The sequence below is a fragment of the Petaurus breviceps genome, unplaced genomic scaffold (assembly GCF_028583685.1).
Source record: "Petaurus breviceps papuanus isolate PSGF00001 unplaced genomic scaffold, PetGlider_PUasm1.0 186, whole genome shotgun sequence".
Lineage (NCBI taxonomy): Eukaryota > Metazoa > Chordata > Mammalia > Diprotodontia > Petauridae > Petaurus > Petaurus breviceps.
The window spans coordinates 49,659,181-49,681,292 of NW_027185798.1; the positions used below are offsets into that span (position 1 = coordinate 49,659,181).

General features: G+C 37.3%; 1 protein-coding gene across 1 annotated transcript in view; it reads left to right on the forward strand.

The window, feature by feature from the left end:
* Positions 1–22,112, forward strand: part of VAV3 (vav guanine nucleotide exchange factor 3) — a 457,197-nt gene that overhangs the window by 426,629 nt on the left and 8,456 nt on the right. The window contains exon 25 of the mRNA XM_069090495.1: positions 5,974–6,103. Coding sequence (XP_068946596.1) covers positions 5,974–6,103 — 130 coding nt within the window. The remainder of the gene's footprint in view (positions 1–5,973; positions 6,104–22,112) is intronic.

The following is a 22,112-nucleotide window of genomic DNA, read 5'->3' on the forward strand; positions in this document are numbered from 1 at the left end:
TATATATATATATATATATATATATATATATAATGTGTGTGCGTATTACCACTGTCATCACCATCACCATCATTATCATCAGTCAACATTCTTCAGTTTGGAGGCTATGAATTTGAATTGTAATTTAACTCCTTTTCCATATTTAGCTGATTTCCCACAGAGAAATCTCTGAGAGACTCTCACAGAGAAATTCTCCCACGGAGAATAGGTATAGAAGAGAAGGTAAATTGGTCTTCTATCAGAAAAAAAATACTTTTTTCCTTCAAGGTATAGGATCATTTCTTTGACTTTTTTAATAGTTTGATGTCAAATTTGTTCAATCAGAATCTTTGCTTTGTTGTTCTTGTTTTTCTTAGTTGACTACAGAAAAGTTTCTGATTCCATTACACACATATTAATATTGATCCAGTTGTTACAGACGCCAAAAATCCAGGTCCAAGTGGTGCTTGTAAGCCATCCCCATTGCCTGTTGCCTTGGTGACTAGAATGACTGCTTTTCACTGATATTTTTTTAAATGAGAAAAGGGGTCACATGCGATAAGAAAAGGCCAGATTTTTCTTGTGTTTTTGTTTATTTGTTATTTGTAGTATCTAGAAGTCAGTGACTGTGAAGATAAATATGGGTTACGCTGAGACACAGAGCCAAATAAAGATATGAATCCAAGGTGATCCACCAGCTTATTTTTACCCAACTAATTACATATGAAAAGATTTATTATATGAGTAAGTCAGATACATTTATAGATGAACTTGAAATATCTTGGGCTCATAGATTCAGACTAAGAAGTCAGGTAGTCCAACCCTTCATTTTATAGATGAGGAAATTGTGGCTTAGTGAAATGAAATCATTTGTCCAAGGTCACACAGGTAGTAACTAAGCAACATAGCATTATAGAAGGAACACAGGAATGGGGGTAGGCAGACCTTAGATCTATCGATCAATTAATCCAAAAGATTTTATTTTAGTAAGTGCTTGCCACTGTGCTAGATACAGGGGATAAAAATACAATAAATGAAACAATTCCTTTTCTACTAAACTGGTTGTACTGTCAAGGGTGAGTCACTTAAATTGGCTTTGTGTCAGTTTCCTAATCTGTATTATGAGGGTAATGATGTTAGAATTACCTGCTGCACTGGGTTCTTGCAGGGATTAAATGAGTCAATGAATGTGAGTGTACGTCACTACCATATAAACATATTTGGATGTCAGCTGTCTTAAAGATTCACATTCACAGTTCCATATTTCCAGGGAGAAGTTGATTTTAGGCTCAGTTTTTCTAACGAATATCTAATGCACAATAACCTGCAATTAATACATTTTTAAAATAACATTTAAGATAGATATGGTAATTTGAAGGCTTGTGTGATAATGGGTTTCAGGTTAGCTTTGTCATTTTTTTTTCAAGAAGACCACAAGAAAATAACTTCCTGAATATATTGCATTTTCAAATTATAAATATGTAATAACAATGCTTTGGAGTCATCATACACACACACACACACACACACACACATACATTTATACCTAATCTAGAGTGTGTATATGTCAAAACCAAGCTCAAAATGTATAGGTATATGTGTATATAGACACACATTTACATATTCCTAATCAAGGGTAGTGTCTAGTGTCTTAACACTTATTTTGTATTAGTTAAAAAACAAAACAAAAGCAGAATCAAATGGATAGAATTAGGTGTAAATTCAATGAAAAAAATCAATAACTGAAGTTGTCCAAAAATGGAATGAACTGCTTAATTATGTTGAGAGCTTCTCATCCTTCAGATGCTTCAAGCAGAGGATAGATATCATGGATAGAATTTCTTTATTATGTAGCAGATTTTATTAAATGACCTCCAAAGTTTCTTCCAACCCAATTAGATGGTGGTGATGGAGGTGGTGATGATGATGATAATGGACATGCATGAAGGTAGTTTTGAACTTGGAGGGGCTGGCACAGATCAGCTTAATTTTAAGTTTGGTTTTAAAATTATTAAAAATACTAGATTATTATTGTTTTTCTTCTCTGAGATTACTCTTTGCCTCAGTTGTCTGTTGAACACAGAGGAGATAACTAGTTCAAGTTTTCAGTAAATAAGTTGCTCCCCCCACTTACAGAATTTATTGTATTTACATTATTTATTATAATTAGGGGATGGAATAATGAAATCAAAAGTGTTATTTTCCTTTGATTTTATTTCCAGCTGTTTGTATGTTCCTTGGGTTATATGTAGATGTCATGATCGTCTAATAAGATGAGTTTCACTGAAAATGTAAATTTACTCACAACTACAATGCTATTTCACTTAGGGAAACTCTGATTTCTAACATCTCTAGTGATACTTTTGACAATTTCCTTAGAAGTTTAGTATGAAAGCTATTGTTAGGAGTGTCAGAATTTTTTTTTCAAATGCTTTATTAACTTCTGATTTACATCATTCATTTCCGCCAGATTTTGAGTTACAAATTTTCTCCCCATTTTTCCCCTACCCACTGCCCCAAAGTAGCAGTCCCACAGGATATACCCTCCTCCCATCTGCTCTTTCCCATATTTTCTCCCATACCCCTTTCAACTTTTCCAGTGGATTTCCATACCCCAGTGCCTATATATCTTATTTCCCAATTACATGTAAAATAGTATTAATAATAATATATATATATTTGAGTATTTGATTTTAAAACTTTGAATTCCAGATTCATTCCCTTCCTCCCTTGTCACCCACGCTTACTGGAAAGATAAGCAGTTCAGTATAGGTTGTACATGTGTGGCTAATGGAAAACAATAACATAGTAGATATATTGTAAAAGACTGACTATATTTCCCTCCCTCCTATCCCATCTCCCACTTGTTCTATTCTCTACTTTGATCCCTTCCCTTTTCAAAAGTGGCTGCTTCCAACTTCCCTCCCCCCCAGCCTGCCCTCCCTTCCATCATCCCCCCACTCATCCCCTTCCCCCCCTACTCTCCTGTAGGGTGAGATACCCTATTTAGTGTGTATTTCATTCCCTCCCCAGGCCAAATTCAGTGGGAATAAGGTTGACCCATTCCCTTTTCCCCTCCTATTCTTCCCCTCCATTGTAACCATTTTCCCTTGCCTCTTCTATATGAGATAGTTTACCCCATTTTGTCTCTCCCCATCTCCTCTCATTATATTCCTCTTTCACCTCTTAATTTCACCTTTTAAGTATTGTCCCTTCCTGTTAAATTGGTCCTGTGCCCTCTATCTATGTATACCTGTAAACATATGTACACACATTCACATATGTATTCATATGCCCATATACCCTCATATATATATTTCTATTCCCTTCGACTACTGAGAAAAGTTTCATAAGTTACAATTATTGTTTTCCCATGTACGAATGTTAATAGTTCAACTTTGATAAGTTCGTTATGATTTCTTTTCCCTGTTTACCTTCTCATGCTTCTCTTGCTTCTTGTATCTGATTGTCAAATTTTCTATTCAATTCTGTTTTTTTTTTTCATCAAGCATGCTTGAAAGTCCTCTATTCCACTGAATGACCATATTTTCCCCTGAAACATGATACTCACTTTTGCTGGGTAGGTGACTCTTGGTTTTAATCCCAGCTCCTTTGACCTCCGGAATATCATATTCCAGGCCCTTCGATCCCTCAGTGTAGAAGCTGCCAGATCCTGGGTTATCCTGATTGTGTTTCCACAATATTCAAATTGTTTCTTCCTGGCTGCTTGTAATATTCTCTCCTTAATCTGGGAATTCCTGAACCTGGCTATAATATTCCTAGGAGTTTTCTTTTTGGGATCTTTTTCAGGAGGTGATTGGTGAATTCTTTCAACCTCTATTTTGCCTTCTGGTTCTAAAACATCAGGGCAGTTTTCTTTGAGAACTTCCTGGAGGATGATTTCTAGGTTCTTACTTTGATCATGCTTTCAGGTAGTCCAATAATTTTTAAATTATCTCTCCTGGATCTATTTTGCAGCTCAGTGGTTTTCCTCATGAGATATTTCACATTTCCTTCTATTCTTTCATTTGTTTGGACCTGTTTAACAGCATCTTGATTTCTCATAAAGTCATTAGCTTCCATTTGCTCCAATCTAATTCTGAAGCAATGATTTTCCTCATTGAGCTTTTGAGGTTCTTTTTCCATCTGGCAAATTCGGCTTTTTAAGGCATTCTTCTCCTCATTGCCTTTTTGAGCCTCTTTTGCCATTTGAATTAGTCTATTTTTTAAGGTATTATTTTCCTCATTCAGGCTTTTGACCCTCATTTCATAATTTTCTTGCATCATTCTCATTTTTCTTCCCAATTTTTCCTCCACTTCTCTTATCTGCTTTTTTTTTTTATGAGCAATCGGGGTTAAGTAACTTGCTCAAGGTTACACGGCCAGTTATTTCTGGGTGTGGTGCTAAGTGTTGGAGCCTGGCCAGGTCATCCCGACACTGGAGCCGGTGCTCTTACTCGCTGTGGTACCTGGCTGCCCTCTTATCTGCTTCTTAATCTTATCTTTATGGCCTGTAACCAGCTCCTATTTTCCTTTCTTTGAAGCTTTTGGTGCAGGAGTTCTAACTTCACTGTCTTCCTCCTGTTCCATGCTTTGCTCCTTTTTCTCCCCAGAATAGGAGTCTAATGTTGGAATATTCTGTCTGCTTTGTTTCCTTTGCCTGGTCATGTTGCCCCTCAGTCACTTGACCCCTGGGCTTACCCACAGTAAGACTCTGCCACCAGACAGGAGAGCTTTGTCCCAAATGCTGGAGTTTTCTCAGCTGCTGGAGGTATTAGATAGGTGCCCTCTCTGAGGTCTCCACACGCTCTGGCAAGCTGGACACACACCCCAGGACCTCCACCCTAGAAGGCAATCCAGATCCAAGAAGGTTAAAGCAAGAGCGATTACCCCTCAGACTGGTGCTTGGTACCCCTACACTCTGCAGGCTAGTAGCTGAAGCTGCCACTTGGCACTGGCTGTGCCGGTGTCTGGCCCTGGGGGTAAAAGCCATGCACTCCCACTTACTGGGTCCCAAAGTCCAGACTGCACTGACCTCTCACTTTGTCCTTCGCATCTGTGTGTTGATAAATCTGGAAATGAAAAGGCCACAGCTACTGCTGATCTGGGGTCCCTCTGGCCCGCGACAGGTCAGGCCCACCCTGGGGCTAAATCCTCAGAGTTGGCCTGGGCTCAGCTCTCAGAGTGCTGCACTGGCTGATTCTTGCCGGCCTGCGGGGCTGTCCTCAGCAGGAGGTTAGCTTCTCTTTGTCATTTTGTGGGTTCTACAGCTCCAAAGTTTGTTTAGAGTCCCCTTTTTACATGGATTGGGGAAGGTGGGAGCTGGAGCAGCTAGGAGGTCGTGCTTCTACTCTGCCCCCCCCAAGAGTGTCAGAATTTTAGACTTCAGACATATTTAATATTTCACCTGTAAAATACAATGGAAAGCAGTTGTATCCTCGACACCAAGGAAACCTTAGGTACATAGGTATCATGACTTGTGTTCTAAGACTTTCTCTTCAGGAGTCCAAGAAAGCTTTCAAGAGAGGATTTCTTGAGCTTTGGTTTCGTGCATTTTGGGAATGAGGTTTATTTTTTTCCTCTGTCTTTTAGAAGAAATGTAGGAAACTTGGAGTAGTCAGAGTTAGCAAGCAGCTGTATCCTTTTATGTTTATTTAGGGGGGAAAGTATTTAATAAAGAGGAGCAGTAATTGCTATGTTTAAATAGAAAATTGGTGTAACTTCTGCTCATGCCCATTATTTGGCCATGGGATCTGCTGTATTCATTAGCAATGGGGTTGGGGTTGGGTTTCCCATTATAAATGGTTAGAAGAGTCAGAACTGATACTGGGTAGGTGTCAGGCACATCCTCGCAGCTGGGGAAAGATTATCATTCATTTACTCTTTGTATTTATCTTTAAAAAAGCACGTAATTGTGTTTGAGAAACTGAATTAACTCAGAACAAAATTGCCCAAATTTAAATCTTCGGTGCCTTTTTTTTTTTTTTCTGAAAGGAACTCGTCGAGTACTATAAGCATCATTCTCTTAAAGAAGGCTTCAGAACTTTAGATACTACTCTGCAGTTCCCATACAAGGAGCCTGAAAATTCAGCTGGACAGAGGGGTAATAGAGCAAGCAGCAACTGTGAGTATTGTAATTATAATTTAGAATACCATTAGTTGTCTCTTAAGGATTAAAGGCACAATAACAGAGAACATCTTCATTCTGTAGTTTTGACAGATAACCAATTAATATGGTAATGCCTTGAGCTAGGACTTTTTTTCTGAAGCTAAGCAGAATCAGGTCTGCTAACAGGTTTATGAATGTGTCTAGCTACATCTTTTTTGCTGCCAAATTTAAAATCATGTTTGTGCTCGGAAATCTATCAGAAATGTGTGTGGTATGTTAATTCACAATCTATCCACTTTTCACTGACTTTTGTATTGGCCAAACTGTTTCTAACTTAGACATAATGTTTATGGACGTTGTGGGGATTTTACAATGCTATTTGAATAAAGCTGACATGTAGTTCTTCTTTCATTCCAACCAAGGTTATTCCGACTATTGACCAATGGAAACTTTAGGCTATATTAAATGACTAAAAGATATGATCTTTGAAAAAAAAAGGAGATTGTTAACCAGATGTAAAGTGTCCTTTATTTCTAAAAAAAATCTTTTAAAAATACTTCCCAAAATAGCACCATATAATAACAATGCAGAACATCTTAAAAGTACACACAATGTTATGCTTTTAAATCAATAACATTTTTCCCTTCCCATTTGAGACAACAGTCATTCCAAAATGTGATAAAAGGTAGAGGTAAAATGAAGCTGGGAAGGATAGGTTATAGAGTGGTTGGCAGAACTGGGATCTGAAAGATTTCAGCTTCCTGGTACAAGAGTCTGAAAGTCAGCAAGATGGAATTTAATAGGGATAAATGGAAAGTTCTTTATTCATATTTAAAAAAAAATGAAATTCACAAGCACAAAATGGGGGGTGGAGGTAGAATTCTGTTTTAATTCATATAAAAATGATCCAGGATTTTTAGAAGAATATACATTTAATAGAAATCAACAGTATGAATGGGCAGCCAACCCCAGTGCCCCTCCACATCAAAAAGTATTGAATTAATAAAAGCATAGTGTCCACACATCAGGAAAGTGTTTGATATGGATATCCTTAAGATGTTCAGAAAAAATGAAGAAAGCCTTTAGAGCATTGGCTACGGTAAAATTATGGAGAAAAATGGACATGAGTTACACCAATAGCCGTGGATTAGGATATAATATAATCATCATTATAGGGATGCCCACACTAATGAGGTCATAAAACCGTCTGAGTATGTGTGTAGAGCAAGGGTGGGGAACCTATGGCCCAAGGCCACATATTGCTTTCTGAGTTCTTGGATGTGGCCTTTTGACTGAGTTCAAATTTTACAGAACAAATTCTTTTATTAAGAAGATTTGTTCTGTGGAGTTCGGATTCAGTCAAAAGGCCACACTTGAAGACCTAGAAGGCCACATGTGGTCTCAAGGCCACAGATTCCCTACCCCTGGTGTAGAGTATCCAATAAGTAAGATGATAGTGTCTGCTCTGACTTCTGCAAACTAGAATATTTTCTGTAGTTCTAGATGTCACAGTTTAGAAGGGATATTGATGAAATGGTGTATAATCAAAGTAGAGTAGCCATAATGGTGAGGGGACTTCAAACTATCCCTGATGAGGACCCATGGAGAAAAACAAGGGCTGTTTAGCCTGGAGAAAAGACATATGGGAGAACGTGGTAGCTATCTTCACATATTCTAGTAGCGGTCATGTGGAAAAGGAAATAACCTTATTTTTATCCTCAGAGAAGCTACTGGGAGGCAGATTTGGGGTCCATCTAAAGAAAAAACACACATGCCTTCCTAATGTTAGAAACTGTACAAAAATGGAATGAATTATCTTAGGAAGTAATGACTTCTTAATTACTAAAAGACTTTAAGTGATGGTTGGATAACAACTTGTCACAGATTTTATAGAAAAAAATCATGCTTTAGGCTAATCAGATTTCTAGTCACTTCTAACTCTCACCTTCTGTGGAAATTAATACTATCTGTCTCATGTGTCTTTCTATCATTTATTCATCCACCTATGCACCTTCCTCCCTCTCTCCCTCCTTCCTTCCTTCCTTCCTTCCTTCCTTCCTTCCTTCCTTCCTTCCTTCCTTCCTTCCTTCCTTCCTTTCTTCCTTCCTTCCTTCCTTCCTTCCTTCCCCCATCCCTCTTTTCCCTTCCTCCATACCTTCGTGTCTCCCTCTTTCCCTCTCTCTCATCTATTTTTTCAGAATTTATATATTTTCAGTTTTCAGCATTCATTTCCAAAAGATTTTGAGTTCAAAATTTTCTCCCCATATCTCCCACCCCAGGATGGCAAGCATACTGATACTTCCCCCCAGATTGCCCTCTCATAGAACGCCCTCCCCCATATCCCTCCTGTTACCCCCTTCCCTCTTACTTTATTGTAGGGCAAGTCTCGTCTGTTTTTCTATCTATCCATTCATCCATCCATTCAACTACCTTGCATTTCTAGTCCTTTTCCAGGTCTTGTTGTTTCTTCTACCAAAACATCTTTCACATACAACCCCTTCTGTTTCCTCATATAGCCACCACCTTAGTTTACCCTTTCAGGTCTCACCTGGTCAATTTATAACCTGCAAATAAGTCTCCTTGCCTCGGATCTCTCTTTTCTCCAGTCTATCCTTTACATACCTACCAAAAGTGAACATCCTAAAAAATGTGACTGTCTCACTCCCCTTCTCAATAGGCTTCAGTGACTCCCTGTTATCTCCAGTAGCAAACACAAACAGTATATTTGGCATTTAAACTCTTTATAGTCTTTTCCAGCCTATTTTTCTCTGCTTAATAAACATTGCTTCCCTTCACATAATCTATGGACTAACCAAGTTGACTTTCTTATTTCTTTTCACACAACATTATATCTTTTGTGTTTATACTTCTGCATAGGCCGCCCTCCAAGCCTGAAATATTCTCTCTCCTCATCTCTGCCTCTTAGGCTCCTAAGTACCTTTAAGGCTCAGTTCATTGTCCCTTGTTGCATAAGGTTTCCTTTCTGGAATATGCCCCTCCCCCACACACAACCATAGTAGCTAGTGGTTCTCTTATCATCCAGAGAAGGACACACACACACACACACACACACACATGTTATTTCTGCTAATGAAATGTAAATTCATTGAGATCAAGGCCTGTTTCATTTTTGGCTTTGTATGCCAGCACCTTTTAAAGTGTCTAGCCCATAGCAAACACTTAATAAATACATGCTGTCCTCTAACCTGTATCCTGAATACATCCATTTATCCTCTGTCTGTGTGTCTGTCTATTTGTCTACCTACCCACCTACCTACCTTCATGAAACCATGTGTGTGTTACATGTAGAGTATAGAGCTTAGGATATATATATATATACATATACATATATATATATATATATATATATATATATATATATATGAGAATCATAGAATTTCAGGATTGGAAGTATCTAGAAAGATGTGTACGGAACAAAAACTTGTGGGTTGGGTTGAAGCATGCACCGTTGGAGGGAGTACCCACCCACAAGATGAATCGAAATGCTGTTGTAAGCTTAGTAAGAGCAACATGTAAAAAGAACAGCATGGTCTAGTGGAAGCTTTTTCCTGCTGCTTCCCATGAAATTTGCTGGACAATTTAGAATTCAGCATTATTTGTGCTATTTTTTTTAACCTCTTTAATTTTTACCTACTCTGGAGAATGAATGTATGCCATTTAAGACTCCATTCTAATCTTTGGCTTTTAAAAAATGGGAACCTTTAGAAATTCTTGAGACTCTTTACAGGATATTAATATTGTCACATTATAGGAGATTGAAAAAACCCCCAACAGATTATTTGGAGATTCTGATATCATGAACAGAAGCATTCCTGTATGTAGTATATAGTAGAAGCACATGAACACAATTTGTTACCTGATTGACAGTCCCTTATTTGATACTTAGTAGCAGTTCTCATCACTGTTGTCAAGAATGAATGATGAACATGTGGAACACTGAATGCTGTATCAGACAGTCTAAGTTACAATAATAGTAAAAGTGCCAATTAAAATGAAAAATAAAAGCATCCTTTTATTTGGGGGCAGTCTAATATCATTTCCCCTCAATTATAGGGCAGTTTATCCACACTCAGGGATTGTGTCCTTGAAAGGCTGTTTTTCTACGAATGTGTTTAGGAAATATCTGATAGTGTTGAGAATAGGCTTCTCTACAATTTGTGAAATTGTCTACTGCCTTTTCTTTGCCCCCTTACCAGCCAGGGAAGGAAAGGCTGATGAAGGAGGCACAGACATGTGCTCACTTTTATTGAGAACAAGGTATAAGCCCTATTAACAGATTCACAGGGCTGTCAAATAGCTGTCCTGTATCTTTGCAGTAATTTTTCTCAGTAATCCTTCTGGTGAAATTTTCTAGTTATATTTGCTGCTTTATATAAGGCTAAGGAGGGAGGAGACTGACTGAAGAGATCAGATATTCCATACAAGATGAGCAGGTTTTGTTTCATACTTATAATCAGTTCCTCCTTTACCCTGATTCCAGTTAACATTTCTGAGACCTACATTTTTTCACCTGGAAAAAGAAGGATTTGGAATACAAGTTTAAGGTCCCTTCTAGATGCTAGGATTTTAGGAAATTTTGCTGCCCACTTTTCCAGCTTATACTCTGTTGGATTTTATGATGGGACCCTTCTGCCCCTTAACATGGATTAGACTAGTTTTTCCCTGAAAGGTGAAAAAACAGTCCCTGGGACTTAATGAGGAGGGAGTTTCAATAGGGAAGGAGGTTCCCATGCCTCAGAGTGTTTGACAACTTTCTGGTAACCTTTGATCATATTGACCTGGCTTCCTAGTCACCGGCCCACCCTCATGGGGGCCTTTCAGTTTTGGTTGCTGTCCTGAGTATTCTAAGTCATAGCCCTGAGTCACTGGCCCTGTTAAACAGATCTATTTTTCTAAGGACAGGAAGGTGACCACTAGCTAACAGTATCCTCATTGAAAATCCTTTCTGTTCTGTGGCTAAGTAATCCTTTTTTTCTTAACTGTTGAATGACATGTGAGTGCTTTATCTAACCTGAGCTAACCAGAGTCAGGCTTGCCCCTAACAGTGGGTTTACGAATCATTAAGTATGCTATCTGGGGCTTGGAGGAAGACTCACTCAAATTTTTTTTCTTTTTGAGAAATTATCTTTAATTTCTGTGGTTTTCTCTTTGCTTGTTTTGCTGAGACAAAAAAAATCACTTTAAACATTCCTGTATAGTTTTAGAGAGACTTTGGACAACCAACCAATTAAAATGAAAAAATAGCCTTTTATGTGGGGCAGTAGCATTTTCCTTCAGTTTTTTTTTAAAATTATGATGTAGTTTTTAAAAAGCACTTAAAAATTCAATTGTAGAAGGCAAAAATATTATCAATTAGATGTTTAATGTCTATTATAACTAACAGTTTATAATCATGATTAAAGCACAAACTCATGTAGTCCACTGTATATAATGACCTTGGACCAGACCATACTTTACCTCCCACCCAGCTAATCCACACTGCCCGACTAACATAATCAAATCAATACTACTAGAAAGGGCTTGGATTTGTCAGTATATTCCCATAGGGTTGCACTCACCACCCACTGTGGTTTCCTTTCCTTCCCTGCCTGCTTTCCCTTTTAGTGCCCTGCTCACTGAATTAGGATGTGAGCTCCCTGAGGGAAGAACTGTCTTTCCTTTTGTTCTGTAGCTGTTGTACTAGGAGCAGTGCTTGGTATATACTAACATTTAACAAATTCTATCCATCCATTCATTCATTCATTCATTCATTCATTCATTCATTCAGCTTAGTTCCTTCCACTGCAGTCCTAATCTGTTACATCTTTGTATTCTGGTTGTGATTCATGGTTCCTGGAAGATCTCAAAGGAGGCCAAATTATTCCAGGTCTACTAAACTGGAAAGGATTCAGGCATGTATGTGTGGTGGGATGTAGGATCCAATAGGACATATATTAAGCACCTGAGCTAAGCACTTTACAAAAATGATCTTATTTGTTCCTCACAACAACCTCATTTTGCAGCGGAGAAAATTAAGGCAAACAGAGTTAAGTGGAGTACCCTGCCTAGTAAGTATTGGAGTCCAGATTTTTGAACTTGGGTCTTCCTGTCTTCAGCCCCATTTCTCAATCCACTGAGCCACCTCACTGCCCCCTAGGCACTAGAGGAACCTGGTGATCAGCTTATACATCTATTGTCCAAGAACAAATTCTTAGTTTGAAGAGAGACTCATAATCAAGTTGGCTGGAGGTTTACAAACTTTTTTTTTAACAGTGGCAACTACCAAAAAACAAATAGAAAGTCATAGAGGGCAGTACTGCAAGGAGTACGCCATGATGAGACATGAGACATCTTTAAATGTTATAGTTTGGTATAGTTAACATAGTAATCTTCCATCCAAATTATGTACATAGTTATATTTTTTAATGTTCTGCATATAAGATAGAGGCTGGGCCTCTGTTTTTATTGCCCTTGGAAGCTGCCAGTAGAAGGGATTTTATCCAGCAATACAAGTCAAAACCTTCTCCACAATCTATAGCTTGACGTTGCCTAGGGCTCTGACAGATTAAATCACTGGCCTAGAATCACACAGCATCGTGTGTCAAAGGTAGACTTGATGCCAGACCTTCCTGCTTCTGAGGTCAGTTCTCTATTATACTATCAAGATAAAATATATTGCATAGTCATTGCAATTTTATGCACATAGTGTTAGTTAGGGAATATTTTTTTCTTTTTTTTTCCTTTTAAGCAATCAGGGTTAGGTAACTTGCTCAAGGTTACACGGCCAGTTATTTCTGGGTGTGGTGCTTAGTGTCTGAGCGCAGGATTTGATCTCCAGGTCATCCCAACACTGGAACCGGTGCTCTTACTCGCTGTGCTACCTGGCCGCCCCGGAACAATTTTTTTCTAATTAAATTATTATAGGGGATTATGAGCCATCTATCTCTTCAGCTACAATTGCCTTCTTTCTCCTGATTTTGTTTATAGCATGAATGTCAAGATTGAGATGATTCTTCTAGCAATACATTCCCCCCCCCTTATTGGTTATTGGCCAGGACCTAACATTTAATCAAATTGTTGCCAGTCTAAAAACTATCATTCCTAGGTCCATATATCACTTTTCTGTTACTCTGTCATCATCATCATCATCATCATCATCATCGAAACAGGGCAGGAGGGCTTCACAGGAATGAAGGCCATTTAACATTTTCCTTCATTTTATATTTGGCTATGACCAAAATGTTTTTTTCCACAACTAGGCAGGTGGCCTGCTGGTCATACGCTTTTCTACAAACCAAATTGGTCTTGAAAAATAGACTTGTTCTCCGAGGTACTCCTTGTTGAGACATAGAAAGGGATCAGTAGAGTAGTTTTTATTCTTCCCAGAAGATCTGAGAAATGTTATTTCATGGCACCTTTCATCAACGTGAGTTACAGGACTAATAATGATTGTTTGCAAAAAAAGGCTACATTAGAGTATTTGTTGCTTATGTGGTATTATTAGTGGCTAAGGATAAAAAGATAGAGAAATGCTATGAAGAATTTGATAAGACATTCCAAGTCAAAGCAATGTGTACTCTGATATTTGATAATATCAATGCAAAGCTGGGGAAAAAGTAACAATGGAGAAAAAACATATATGTAAAGATTTATTGATTTACACAGAAGCCTCATGCCTCTAAATAATGAACACTTCCTTTGGAAAAAAAATTGGTAGGCAGTAGGACATAGTGAGTTACAAATCACACAATAAAGAATAAAATAGATGATTTTTTTAACAAACAGGAAAATGTTATTTATTGGTAAGTTATCACTGAATCTGCTGTTTGTGTGCAAGCCATTTATTCATTAGAGCTAAACTCAAGATTTGTTTAAAAAATAAGCAAAAATAATAATAATAAAAATATGACTCATAATTATAACAGATCCTTAATTCAACAAGTAATTGAAAATTTAAAAAAATGGGAAATGGACAAAAGAAATAACATTGACACTGATTTCATCCAGAAATTTGACCAATGTAAATTGTTTTAACGAGGAGTTCAAAGCTCCCCAGAAAGTATTTTAGCCAATAATCATTTAATTAACTTGTTAGGTGGGATGGCTGCTAAAGGCAACACTGAATTAGAATGGAATTTCATTTATAAAATCTTGTAAAAGGATAATGGACAATTATAGACCATTATCATCTCAGAAACCAAAAAGAAGCAGCAGAGGGTAAAACCAGTTAGCAACATCATCTCAAAAAGATTCTTTGATGAAGATGGATGGAGAAATTAAAACAAAAAGAAAATGGAAAAAATTTTTTGTGAAAATAAGTTTTTTTTAAGAAATGTTTTTCTTCACCAAGGATATTAAGACCACTACACTTGGATTCTAACATCAGTCTCCAAGATGCTTAAAGAGGATATAGAAATGACACTAAAGAGAACAAGGATGAGACAAAAGTAGTAGGATTCAACTAGGACGACATATAGGAGACCACTGCTAATGGTAGATAAATTGTAGGGCCATCTAGAAGGCCTCTAGCTTTTGGCTGGGTTCCTTATAGTCCACTACTGAGAGAACATTGAGTTTGGCCCATTGATGGCTTGTGATATAACCATTCTAGGGAACTCCTATAATGATGAGATAATAGATCCAGTTGCTTATTTGTGTGGTTTATAGTTGTTACGTGTTATATCACTAGTCAAAGAGCATGTGCTCTTATTCAGGAATATAACCTTTAATCACTAATATTCCTCTTGTGTGAAAATATGATCCATTGGATATATATTTTACAGTATGAGTTCCACTTAGAAAATGAGGATACTTTACTCTATTGCAATAACTGGTGACTCAGATTATTTCACTGTAGAAGAACACAGTGACTTTAACATACTTGCCAAGATTTCCACCTCTTTGCTGAATGTCCATCTGAACTCCAATGAGCAACCTTCCATACCAGGAACCTGTACATTGGACTCCTAGGTCAGCTGGAATATTAGTACTACTATTCCTATTAAAGATCCCTAAAGGAGAAGAGAAAAGGAAGGAAAGCTGAAACCTGCTTTCAGCAGAGTAGGGGAGGGAGGGATTCTCCAACCTTAGGAAAAATATAAAGCACTAGGAGCCTTCATACCCACAATCCTGATCCTATATATTTTTTTAAGTATCTGATCTTTTTTGATAGATTGGCCCTGATAGGTATTTGAGCGACTTATTCCTAAGAAGATTCCACTCAGAATACTCCGTGAAGATTAATGATTATTTTCAAGGTTCGTCATAATGGAAGAACTGTGTCAGATATATGGGTGATGATAATACATGAGAGGATATTAATATTTAATGAGTCTAAAATATGCTGGTTGGTGAACACAGCATTTCAAAGGACATGTTATTTTAGGAGGTCCAGGGGATTTTCTTGGCTTCCTGTGCAGTGACCTAAATCTTGGGAGGTCATGGAGATGGATAAGGGTCTTAGGACAATCAGGGATCTATGAGAATTCACCCAACTTTTATTAAGTGCCCAGTGTATATCAGGCTTTGAGTTAGATATTAAGGATGCAAAAAGAAAAATGAAAATCTTTGTCCTCAAGAAATGTATTCACATTGGTGGTGGGAATGGACAGGGAGACCTGTGCATACATTTGCAAACATAAGTATAAACAAAAGTTTCAAAAGGGAAAAGACAATAACAACTGGGGACCATCGTGAGAAGAAGATTCACGGATTCATTTGAGTGCATACCAGGCATGAGTGCCTACCTTTGCAAAATAGATCCCATGCTATTTCATAGTGATGATGTGATGAAGGATGTGATCTCCTCCTTCCCACTCCCCATCCTTGCCAAAACAGACCTATCTTTCTGGGCTACTCTGTGGGACTTTGAAGAATAATTTCTCAATTTCAATTGCTTTTTGCTCTGCTACGAATTAGTTGAATATGACCTTGGTTAAGCAGTTCAACCTCTCTGGACCTCAATATCCTCATATGAAAAATGGGAAGTTTGGATTAGATATTCACCAAGTCCTATAATTATATATATATATATATATACTTCTATTGGGAAGTAGGATTAGAGCATGCTTTTGGTGTGAAGCATTGCAGATGACAGGAATGAGAGAAGTTGTTTGATAGTCTTATGAACCTATGAACAGGGCTTTTACAGTTATGTGCCCTCATTTATGACTTGCTTATTGGGAATGGACTATCCATAGACCTTTAGCTATGATCTCCATAGCTAAGGGCATCCCTGATACCAGGAGGATGAGCACTGGTGAAAACACATTAAAACACCAGATTCCTACTTGGGAACCAGGCATTAATTAGAGAAAGTGTCAGCTGAATACCCTAAGAGATTAGTATCCAAGTTTAGTTGCTGATTGGACTAAGGGCAAAAAAAATTTTGATTTCATTTTAAGACTGTATCGTCAGACTAGCACATCTCTGCTTTCTGAAAAGTAGAAAAGGAGTTTAGGAGGACCTAGACAAAGTTCAGAAAGTTCATATTCCTGTGAAAATGTATAGAGAAGAAATATAACAGAGATCAGGGAAAGGGAAGAGAAGAAACGTGAGCCTTGGCATATTAATTTTGGCATTTGTAACTAATCTAGAATTTTTTTTCAAATTATCCATAAGGCTTATGAGGTTACTAGAATAGCATGTCCAGATGGGTAGCTCAAGAGGGAAAAGAAGATGCAAGTGCCCTGAACAGATTGTCTGTTGTTTCGCCATTCTGAATTTTCCACTAACACCCATGTATTTCCCTCTATCCTGTCATCAGTATTATTATATAGCTAAACTATTTTAGTACTACTTTGAGACAGAAAGTTGGAGTTGAAAATTTTGAAATATTGCATAGTGACTTAACTTGATATGACAGAGTAGCAAAAATTCGCTTGTAGAGATTCAGTAGCCAGTAGTTAATGAAAACCAGCAATAATAGCCATTACTTCAAATACTAGTTAAAAAAAAAGGGAGAGAGGGAGAAGAAGAAGGAAGGGATCTCTAAGGGCTTTTTTTGCACCCCAAAGGAGAAACTGGAGCCTTAGAGACAAGATATGACTTTCCCATGGCCACACAGCTAGTCTTGAACCAGAGATTCAAGCTCAGGTTCTCTAACTCCAAAATTAGCACACTTTCTACTCTACTGCCATACTTTCATGTTATTTCTTCCCTAGAAGGGAAACCATAAAAATGGGATTAATGACTTTCTTCTTCCAGCAATGGAGATCATAATGGCATCAACTTATCAAGGGCATTGAATTTTAAAATAGTTGGCTTTTATCCTGTAGGTGACAGTTATCAAATAATGAGGAGTCAGATAGGAGGATGTAGGAAAGAGTGGAAGAGGAAACAGATTGGTGTTGGGGAGACAGTTAAGAGGTAGTTTCTTTTTTTTTTTTTAAACAATCGGGGTTAAGTAACTTGCTCAAGGTTACACGGCCAGTTATTTCTGGGTGTGGTGCTAAGTATCAGAGCCCGGATTTGATCCCAGGTCATCCAGACTCTGAGGCCGGTGCTTAAGAGGTAGTTTCAATAGCCTAAGTTAGCTTGTGGGCAATTATATTAGTGGAAAGATTGGAGAGAGAAAAGAGTCAAATTTGAGAAAGATTTTAAAGGAAGAATTTTGAAGTCTTGATGAATTCATTGGATATAGTCAAATGAAAGAGGAAAGATTCAAGATAAGAGACTTAGTGAGGGAGCAGGAGGTAGCATCACTGACAGAAACAATGAAGTTCCCATGGAAGACAGATGATGGCTAATTAGGTGTTTGGGCATATTAACTCTGAAGTGAGAGCAGGATGCCGAAGGAGCAATGTCATGAAGGCTCTTAGAGAACTTGAGATCAGAGTTGAAATTTTTATTCAATTGTAGTTTGAACTAACTGCTGTTTAAATTCTGATTGTGCTTAAGTTTTCTTTTCTTTGTTCTTCATTGGCTATGTGTCCATCCAGAAAGAATAATCAACATAGATTTCAATCACTACTCTTGATGCAGTTTGAAAATCAAACGAATAGGGGCAGCCAGGTAGCACAGCAAGCAAGAGCACTGGCTCCAGGGTCGGGATGACCTGGGGCTCATATCTGGGCTCAGATACTTAGGCACCACACCCAGAAACAACTGGCTGTGTAACCTCGAGCAAGTTACTTAACCCCGATTGCTTATTAAAAAAAATCAAACAAATAATTTTATTAATTTACTTTTAAATTTTCTTGATTAGAATGCTGAACAAGAAATATATATATATATATATATATATATATACAAGCACACATACATATACATACATACATATATGTGTATGTGTGTATATATATATATATATATATATAGACATTGAAAAAATTTGTTTTATTTGACTATGCACATTTGTTGCAAGAAATTTGTTTTCCTTTTTTTTCCAATAGAGTAGGGAATGGGAGTGAGAGAAAACAGATTTTTGTTCATTTGAAAAATACAGTTGGAAATACACAGGTGGAATATCATGGGCACTTTCAGATGAGGTCACTATATTATTAGTTTTACTTTTTTATAAGAGACCTCTAAGAAAATGGGAATAATCTGAATATTTGTGATATAAAAACAAAACACATCAATAAGACTTTTAATAAAAGGATCAAGCAGAGATAATTTATTGAAATTGTGAGACAGGATCAATTCACTGTGGGAAATGAAATAGAGAAAGGAGAGCAAAGAGTCAAAGACTGGAAGAAGTTATCTTTAGAAACCCAGCTGCAATTCTGAGTACCAGGAGGTAGAATACTAGAATTATTTATTTGGAATTATCAGTGCAAATCTTCCATCAAATTATTAAACAAATTAGTTTAGGATATAAAAGATTTTCAGAACCAGAAAAGGTCATCTGCTTGAATATATCTGCCTGTTTTTAAGATCATCTAAATCACATTTAATTGTGTTTTCATTGACTCCTTATTCCTCTTCCCCTGAGACAATTTTAGTTATCTCTTGTTACACCTTAGGCTCTTGACTTAAATAGTCATCATTAGTAACTTGGGGAAAATATACTCCTTTTATTACTCTGTGGATGAAAAATTCCTAGGGATACACTAAAAGATAGAAGTTTGGAAAGCAACTCAAGGAGAAAATTCAAAATAGCAGCCAAAAGTCATGTGTGGCATGAGGGCTCCACAATTCTGCCTGTCACAGATGTCTGGTGTCAACCTAAGTGCCAACTTTTCTGTCAGTTAAAAAAGTTAGATGTGTGCCATTTTCTCATTAAAAAAGAGACAGCATCTGTCTGGAAGCTGATATATCTTGGTGTCAATGTAATTAAAATTACTTATGCTCCATGATAATAGATAGTTTAAAAAAGGTAGTAATAGCATGTGCCACTGTCCAAAAAATGATTCTAATAATTCAATTCAATGCATATTTATTAAGCTCTTACTATGTGCAAAGGTGCTTCTAAGTAGTAAGAGATGTCAAGATTTAATAAGACATTAGTATGGGTCTTATGGAGTTTACACTCTAGCAATAAGATTACCGATAATTTAATGTAAATGAAAATATTTTAATGGATATTGATTTATTTCAACTGTGAGTACTCCTTCCCAAGGGCAGTTAGATGGTGCAGTGGTTAGCGTCCTCAGCCTGGAGTCAGGAAGACTCCTCTTCCTGAGTTCAAATGTGACCTTGGACACTTACTGATTTTGTGATCCTGGGCAAGTCACTTAATCCCATTTACCTCAGTTTCCTCATCAGTAAAATGATCTGGGGAAAGAAATGGTCAACCACTGCAGTATCTTTGCCAAGAAAACCCCAAATGGGGTCACGGATAGTCAGACATGACCGAAATGACTGAACAACAACACCCTTTTCTACCAACAAAGTTCATAACTCCTCTAAGACTTCATCACTGAAAAACCTATAAGCCTTTGGCTGAAACTGCTGATGGGCCTTTCTGAAATTGGCTAAACTGGTCAGTAGAGGCTCAGGATATGATCATTGGACCCATACTAATCACCTCCACATTAAGGCTACTATGTTTGGAAGTCTTGGCAGGACTGGTATCCTGGCCTGGACTTCCTTGAAATTTGGTACATTTTCTCATTCCAGGGTGGGAAGACTTAGCTAGCTACTTAAGGGCCTTCAATGGGGCATGGCCAGTTTTCAGTCAGCCAATCAATTCCTAGCTTCTCTTCCAATTTAATCTAAGTAGTTGTTCATGTTTGGTCACAGGATAACACAAAATGGAATATCATTACCATTAGTTTAACACCTTGTTGCAATTTCATTATTTTCTGTGACTACTTCAATTGAGTGGGGAGCAGAAATCAGTTGTTCAAAAACCAACTGCCCTCCCTACACTTGCATTCTTCTAGAAGAGTCTTCGAGACTCCACTGTCATGGATACAACATGATGAGGCATCAGAGGAAAAATTTAATGTGGGATTAATAATAATAATGATGATAATAAAAATAGTAATGATAGTAACTAGCATTTATATGAGGATTTAATGATTCTAAAGTAGTTCACTAATATTTACTTATTTTATCCTTGTAACAGTCCTGGGAAAGGAGGAAGGTGCTATTATTATCCCCATTTTACAAATGAAGAATTTTAGGCAGAGAGATTTAGTGACTTGCTAAGAGTTATACAACTTGCAAGTATCTGAGATTGGATTTGAATTCAAGACTTACTGATTTCAAGTTTAATGCTCTACTCATGATGCCACCTAGCTCTAATTTTTTTTAAAGGTAGATATAAATAATATAGCATACTGGAAGAAAACATAGTGTGAAATATTGTTCATGGGAGTTAGAAGGTCTGCATTAAAATTTTATCCCTGATACTAGCTGTGTGATCCCAGACAAGTTGCTTAACTTCTCTGAATGTCATCTGTAAAATGAGGAAATTGGGCTAGATGACCTCTAAGCACCCTTCCAACTTCTAAAATCTATCTTGTGATTGAAATCCCTTGTGATCATATGGAATAGAAAAAGAAGTCTGGAGCCTACGATGACAATAACTACCATTTCTGTAGCACTCTATGAAGTAGTTTCAGTACACAAAATTCCTGGGAGTTATAATTGAGGAAACGGAATTTCAGAGGGATTACTTTCTCAAGATCACTTTATTAGCAAGTATCTTAGGTAAGATTTAAACCCAGATCTTACCTGACTCTAAACTCAATGCTTTTTCCACTGTATCTTACTGGTTTTTTTGGAATTAATTAATAAGGATGTATTTAAAATTAAGCCAAATGTAAAGAGAGGAAATTTAAAGAATGAGCAAAATCTGCAGACCTTATGAGAAACACTTCTCAGCATCTGAGGTCTCTAGGGTCGCAAGGTCTAGAAGGTTTCAGGAACAGTTAAATACTCTTTGATTTTTCTCCCAACCAGTGAACAATTGTCTGATTCACTTTCAAGACATTTCCAGTAAATTTTTCCCAGAGACGTACTATTGTAGCCCTGTGAGTGGCAACTCTGAGTGCCAACTGTGAGCGGTATCTGGAGGTCCCCCAAGCACAACAGCAACCTGAAAGATGACCTCTTTATTGTCATTGAGCTACCTCGCCAACATTTTCAGCCCTGGGTGAACACTGGAGAGGTGTTCCTTCTGTCCATTCTTCCCCCCTAACATGGAACCTCAGTGCAAAGGAGCCCTTGAGCATCTACGTTTCTACTATCCTCCTCCTTTCAGTTGGGATGTCATCATATGGTTACTAGTGAATGTTATTACACTATTAACCATAATATGTTTTCAGTTGAAAATGATGGTGGAATATATAAGATTATTGGATAGTGAAAAGTGTAGTGGTAATTTTCTTCTTCCCATTGAATAAGTCAAGAGGAAAACTTGATATGGTCCACCCTCAGTGGGGGCTTTGGTACAGTTTCCAGGAGGTGATCAGAATGGATTGAGATACACACACATACATACATGTATGTGTGTATATACATATGTATATATATATACACATATACATATACATACATACATATACACATCTATCTATCTATCTATCATCTATCTATCTATCTATCTATCTATCTATCTATCTATCTATCTATC